This window comes from Triticum dicoccoides, chromosome 5B (genome assembly GCF_002162155.2).
Source record: "Triticum dicoccoides isolate Atlit2015 ecotype Zavitan chromosome 5B, WEW_v2.0, whole genome shotgun sequence".
In the NCBI taxonomy this organism is placed as follows: domain Eukaryota; kingdom Viridiplantae; phylum Streptophyta; class Magnoliopsida; order Poales; family Poaceae; genus Triticum; species Triticum dicoccoides.
This window is the reverse complement of record NC_041389.1, coordinates 684,664,205-684,671,295: the sequence shown is the minus strand read 5'-3', so window position 1 is coordinate 684,671,295 and position 7,091 is coordinate 684,664,205. Positions and strand designations below refer to the sequence as shown.

Here is a 7,091-nt window from a genome sequence, read left to right as displayed (position 1 = left end):
CCACCTGAATTGTATTCATTTTGCCTATAAGGCTTTGCAGCCTTTTGCAAGATAGGGTTCAAGTGAACCAGAAGTACAAGGGGGCACAAGGGGAGAAGAGATAAAGCAAAAACAACACACGCTGACAACACACAAAGGGGAACAAAGAGGGAAAACACAACACAAAACAAACTAAGAGCACCGCCGGCGTAATCGTTTGATTCAGCCTCCTGCTGAGATCATCTATTTCGTTGTACTGTCACATGGTTTTGTCCTTACGTAACAGACTGTCTGGTGTTGTTGGATCTTTAGAATCTAATAACATGTGAGGTGTTGAGAAGATGATTGTCCTAACAACATGAAGCGACATTCTTGATAAGGTTCTCATGAGTGCTTGGGAGAGATTCCCTTCCTATTTTTGAAGTCCCACAATCTGTGAATGTTATTGCCCATTGTTGGCATTTTTCGTTTATTGTACATGGGTTATTTAGGGGCTTAGGTAGTACAGTAGCAGGTAGTTGTGGTATACCAATTTCTTTTATTTTCACTCGTCAGTCTGCTTGTCTCTAGGTGCTAAAGGAGAGGATTGAGCGAGTCAAAGCTAAGAAGAATGGTGCTTTTACATCCAAAACTGAGTTCACTGAAGAAATGTTAGAGATACGTAGAGATTTCGTGCTTATCCACGGCGAAATGATACTTCTGCAGACCTGCAGCTCCCTGAATTTTGCTGGTGAGCACATGAAACCAAGTTAGCCAACCTTCAGTGTCCTACCAACAATAAGCTTTCTAGCTAACATCATGACACTTGGTGCATACAGGGCTAGTGAAGATACTGAAGAAGTATGACAAAAGAACAGGCGGCGTGCTCAGCCTACCTTTCACTCAGCGAGCTCGCCACCAACCATTTTTCACCACGGGACCGTTAACAAGACTTGTTCGAGAATGTGAGGCTAATCTTGAAATCCTTTTCCCTGTTGAAGATGAAGTACTCGAGTCTGGTTCCTCTTCAAAGCATCAGGCTCACAATGATGCGGCTAGTCGTGACCCAGCTTCATCTTGCGACGCAGAAACCTCAGAGGTGTACCGAAGCACACTCGCAGCAATGAAAGCGATAGAGGGCCTCAAGAAAGCCAGCTCTACCTACAATGCCCTGTCTCTGGCTAGGTTCTTCCATGGAGAGGATGGCGAAGCATGTTCTGGCGCCATAACATCTGAGAGCTCGTTATCAGATTCCATGACAGATTCCCAGGTAGAAGATGCTGACAAGAACGACAAAGAGGTGCAATCAAAGGAGCAGAGCGCTGCTCAAACTGACCATAACGCGGAAGCGGAGCGACGCGGTGGATAATAATCAGTCTTTGCATGCCATTTTGAATCTCCCATGATAAGTGTAAATGATAGAACTGCTATAACACCAATAATCTGGATGTTTAGCCAGTTTTTGAAATGTGTGACCATAAGTCATGTTTTTATTTGGATGCTTGGAGTTTTGGAGCTGTAGGAAGAAAGTGTGTGTGACATTTAGCTGATTTGATTTGAAAGGAATTGTATACAGTCTCTGTTTCTCAAGGTTTTTGTATTAGCCACTGATGTTCGCCTTCAGCAAACCACTAATACGGTGACTTTTTTTTAAAGTTGGCTCGTACAGTGAATTTGATTATGCAATTTATGTACAAAACATTCTAGTGGGGCCCAGACTCATAGAAGTAGTAAAATGCAAAGGTAGTAACTTAAAGCTCAACAGTAAATAAAAAAGGAGACTATCCTTGTGGGAATAATTCAGATGCCAAAAGCAACCATTTAAGGGATAATGATTTGTTGCTTCCAACAGAAAAATAACAATATGGAACGTTGCATCTACAGATTCAGTTGCAATGCTAATATACTGAACATAATAGCAACTTGCATACAAGTAGCAGGATCAATAGCCAGTACGATTCACAAGAAAACATCTCAGACTTTCCTCCTGTCGGCACCAACGCCGGTCCGCCCCATCTCCAATGGCCATTAGGCCATGGAGATGTGAAGGACCTCGGGCCCTAGCTGGCAAGAAGGCCCCTGTTCTTTCTAGGTCCAGCGTCTTGGTTGGGATGTGTGGCAGCGGTGATGTCCATCGGTAGGAAAAATGTCTCACATGTTCTATCTATGTCCTGATAGTGCGTCTAGTATCGTCGGAGGGCGTGTGGAGGTGTGTCTTCGTAGGATCTCATGGGATTCGATCGGTGTTGGTCTTCAGTGGATTTGTTTAGATCCGATCTTCGTACGTCTTCGTTTGGGTGTTTACAGGTTTGATCCTTCTGTTCTACGACTTTCTTCATCGGTGATGGTTGCTGCACTAGTGCATTGGTCTTACAGGGCCTTAGTATGACAACTTCCTGACTGTTTACTACAACAAGATTTGCTCCGATGAGGGAGAGGCGATGACGGCGGCACGCCTTCGGCTCGCGCCTGGTTGTAATTTTTATTGCCTCTAGTGTTCTTTGTATTGCCATGTTTGAAGATGAATATATTGAAAGTTTCTTACGCAAAAAAAGTTGCATACAAGTAATATAAATTGACTTGTCCATAACAAGTTTATGCAACTAATTAAGCACTCCACAGTTACCTAATAGAATACCGAAGGATTCATAGCACAACACCCGCGTGTTTAGATCAAAAATTTCAGAACACAAGATAAAGCGTCTCAGTTAACACCATATCACTGTAGATCATCACATAGACCAAATAAACTCACGCCCGAGGGTTGGTGCTCGACGCAAACACAAGCACCGGTGTCATCCTCCCACCGTGTAAAGATGGTGTGGCCCTCCACGTGTCTAGAGTTGTGCTCCTACTCCTCGGAGACGAGAAACTGGCGCACGATGGTATTGGGGTTCACTGGGCTTAGCGATGTGCCCTGGACTACCGTGGAAATCTTCTTCCTTTCCTAGGCACATGGGCTCGGCGTCGTGCCCTGGACCACTATGGAAGTCTCCTTCTCTCACAAGGGCCACCTGTGGTGGTTTGACATCTCTAAGGCATTCTATACATCGTCTTTTTCGGTGACTCGGCAATCAATTCCCAAGTGCACATCCCTAAAGATGCCTAGCGGCCTCAGAGGCTTGGCCGTCGCATTAAGGCAAAGATTTATGGTGAAGAAGGCAAATGCATGAATTAGTTTTAAGCTCCACCATTTAAGCAAATTTTGAGCTTGCTAGTCAAAATAAATACAATTATCTATACTTTTTATATATATTTTTGTCAAATTAAAATCAACGGTAATATATTATTGTAAACGTAAATTGTATTTTATAGTAAAACTATATTTTCTCAATATATTGAGCCCTAAAAGCATATTTATAAAATCGAGACGATAACAAACAATAGAATTGCATGTTTTCTCAAAATAACTCGTGACATTTACATGAATATAGTGTATATGTTTATATGTGTATAATTAATATCTTAGTAGAAATATCTAAAGTATATCATATAATACAATATCTTGATATTGTTTTTTATAATTAGATATATGCAAATATAAAAATCTAGAATAACGTAGGATGTTTTGGGGGAGGTAGTCATCTAATAACCGGCAATTTTTGGGGGGTCAAAGTCTTACATATTACATTGGTCAATCAATCTGTTAAAGATGTGTGTTTGCTCTGTATTTGGCACTGAAATAGCACCACTCTAGATAAGATACTAGAGCTTGCTTGGTCGATACTTACATACATCCTCCGTCCGGAATTACTTGTCGTATAAATGAATGTACCCTGACGTATTTTAGTCCTAAATATATCCATTTGTATTTATTTATGTGACAAGTAATTGGGACTGATGGAGTATGAGATTTCATGCTTATGCGCATTAAAATGATACTTCTGCAAACCTACATCTCCATTAATTTTGCTGGTGAGCACATGAAACCAAGTTAGCCAACCTTTCCTATTACTCTGATCCATATTACTTGCCTAGATACATCCGCTTTAACGAAAAATAATATGGATTGGAGGGTGTAGCAATAGTATATTTTGCGACCAATTTGCTAAAACTTGGTGCATACATGACTATTGAAGACACCAAAGAAATATGACAAAATAATAGGCAGCGTGCCCATACCTTCCACTCGGCGAGCTCGTCACAGCCCATTTTCACCACTGAACCGTTAACAAGAGTTCGAGAATATGAGGCTAATCTTAAACTCCTTTTCCCCGTTGAAGAAGTACTTGAGTCCGGTTCTTCTTCAAATCACACAATGATGTGGCTAATCGTGACCCAGCGTCGTCATGCGACACAAAGAGCTCAGATGTGTACCGAGGATAATGATGCGCCCTATCCCCAGGCGTCCCATATCACTAGTGCAGAACCGGGCTGTAGCCCCGGTTCGTAAGGAGTTTTAGTGCCGGTTCTGTAACCGGCACTAAAGGGTGGGGACTAAAGGTCCCCCTTTAGTACCGGTTCGGCTCAAACCGCAGCTAAAGGGCCACCACGTGGCACGAGCCAGGGCCGGGTGTGGGGAGAGCTTTAGTACCAGTTGGTGTTACCTCAGATTTGAGTTGGATATGAGGGATGCGGTTGACGCGGGCGTTTGAAGCCCGTTTAAGGCGTCCGTCTGGGTTGAATTTTTAAGACCGATCACTGACCAGACCGTCTGCCCGAACGTATGAGACGGGTTTGGACCACCGGCTGTAGGTGCTCTTCTTATATTATGGGACGTACAAAATTTGAACCCCACGTGCCAGGACGTCCCACTTACATAACCCGACCCTTTGCCGACTCTCATTTTCCTTGTCTACGATCGCTCAACTCGACACCTTTGTCGCTCGCATCGCTCACCCAATCCCCTTTCTTTTATCCTCCGACATTCCATGCATCACCGTGTGATCTTGCTCTCCAGCTTGTGCCCTCACCCTAATTGTCTCCTGGTGAGCCAAGTCAAGCAAATAATGCAGCCGTGTAACCTTTGGTTAGGGCTAAGAGTCACGTCGCCTATGCCTCGGGCCTCTTCGTCAACGCATCCATCAACAAATTCAACATGCATATGCATATGGAAATCCGTTGAGCTTTTTGGTTGCACTCCGTTGCAAATTTGCAACAGCTTTTTCTTTTACTTCGCGGAACAACATTTGCAATAGCTGTTTAGGCGACTAACTACAGCTGTAAATAAACTAAAAATAAGGCTGATCAACGGTTGCACCATGTGAACTCAGCCGAAATGCCCTCCCTCGTACGTAGAATTAGCTCAGTTAATTAGGGCATGTACAATGGTTGATAAAACAGTCTTATCTTAAGTCTTGCATGTAATTTAGAAATGACAAAAGAGTATGTCTATAATGGGTTATATCTTAGCCTTATCTTCAATAACTAGTCATTCCTTAAAACATGGTGAAATAAATTGTGCTAAGAGATCATCTCTTGTCTCTTAAATAAAAGAAGACAAGCCTTTTCTTCAGAGTTCTCTCTTCTCCACCTCATCATGTATCTTACGTGACACTCCTAAGATAGCATCATTGTACATGCCCTTACTCCTGCCGCTGCTTGATTTGCAATCGCCGCATCTCACTCTTCCGGCCGGACCCTTTGGAGACCCTCAAGAGGATCTGACCTTCCACCACCTAATAAATTAATTAATTAGCTTATTAATCAGATGGTTGCCTTCCCCGGCTCCTCGACCCCAACAAGGATGGGATCATGGCAGCTCCAGCTCATGGTCAACGATCTCCAACTGCCTATATATACACGCCAAACCCATCCGTACTCCTCCATCTCTTCCAGCCCCATCCAGCAAACCGCCGCAACCTTCTCCGACCAAGCAGCAGCTCCGAGTTCGATCGAGCCCAAGTTCGACGGCGATGGCACGGTCGGAGCTTGTCATGGCGTTGCTGGTGGCGGTCCTCGCCGCCGGCTGCTGCGCGTCGGCCGGCGCCGTGGCGTACCTCTCCAAGCTGCCCGTGACCCTCGACGTCACCGCATCCCCCAGCCCCGGCCAAGGTACCACCGTCGTATGTGCAATGCATTCTCGTTAACAGACATAGAGCGTAAGCAAGCATCTTCTTTAACACTGACGACCAAATCAAACGCGACCAGTTCTCCACGCCGGCGAGGACGTGATCACGGTGACGTGGGCTCTGAACGCGACCCGGCCGGCCGGCGACGACGCCGCCTACAAGAGCGTCAAGGTCAGCCTCTGCTACGCGCCGGCGAGCCAGAAGGAGCGCGAGTGGCGCAAGACCCACGACGACCTCAAGAAGGACAAGACCTGCCAGTTCAAGGTCGCCCAGCAGCCCTACGCCGGCGCCGGCGGCAGGGTCGAGTACCGCGTCGCCCTCGACATCCCCACCGCCGCCTACTACGTGCGCGCCTACGCGCTCGACGCCTCCGGCACGCAGGTCGCATACGGCCAGACCGCGCCCGCCGCAGCCTTCAACGTCGTCAGCATCACGGGCGTCACCACCTCCATCAAGGTTGCCGCCGGCGTCTTCTCTACCTTCTCGGTCGTCTCCCTCGCCTTCTTCTTCTTTATTGAGAAACGCAAGAAGAATAACTAAACTTCTTTTTGTCCTTTGCAATGTACTCCTATAGTGTACATGTAATGTAATGTAAGAGAGTGTTGGTGTTTCCTTTTCGGGGAGCTCACGTGATTGGACCGCTCCACTTCACCAAAGTCAGTTCAATTTCATCAAATCTACGTTGGAGCAGTTTCATCCCAGAGTTGCAGCTCCACCAAATAGCAATTTATCATGTTTGGCTTCCAAATAGCTCCAGCTTCAAGAATGAGAAAATTTGTTGTGAAATGTTTATTTGGCTATGTGACGTGCAAAAAAACAAAGGGTATCCAGTCAACAGTGATATAATTGGGAAATTTCACCTTAACTCCACGAGAACTCTTCAAACTCGAGTTTTCAGAACACCATTGAAGAGTTTCACCAAAGACAAGAAATTGTATCATAAATCCTAGTATTTTTTTCCTGAAGAGCTATAACGTTTGACTTATGTATTTTAAAGCAGAGTTGAATTTTAGGGAGCAGAGCAGTCCCAAACATGGCCTAAGTCGTCTGAAAATTGATTTTCGGTCTGTTGATTTTTTGGCCGTTGATTTCTGCTTTGAGATTTGGGTTTTTGGGGTAGTT

General features: G+C 45.0%; 2 protein-coding genes across 2 annotated transcripts in view; both read left to right on the top strand.

Moving 5' to 3' along the window:
* LOC119312617 (SPX domain-containing protein 4-like) overlaps window positions 1-1,565 on the top strand; it is a 4,340-nt gene extending 2,775 nt beyond the window's left edge. The window contains exons 2-3 of the mRNA XM_037588348.1: window positions 550-709; window positions 798-1,565. Of these exons, the coding sequence (XP_037444245.1) occupies window positions 550-709; window positions 798-1,327 (690 nt within the window). The 3' untranslated portion in view covers window positions 1,328-1,565. The remainder of the gene's footprint in view (window positions 1-549; window positions 710-797) is intronic.
* Window positions 1,566-5,723: 4,158 nt separating this feature from the next.
* LOC119312616 (high-affinity nitrate transporter-activating protein 2.1-like) lies at window positions 5,724-6,742 on the top strand. The gene is made up of 2 exons (XM_037588347.1): window positions 5,724-5,952; window positions 6,049-6,742. Exons 1-2 carry the CDS (start codon window positions 5,814-5,816, stop codon window positions 6,507-6,509), a joined length of 600 nt encoding a protein of 199 aa, XP_037444244.1. The 5' UTR covers window positions 5,724-5,813; the 3' UTR covers window positions 6,510-6,742.
* Window positions 6,743-7,091: the final 349 nt, after the last annotated feature.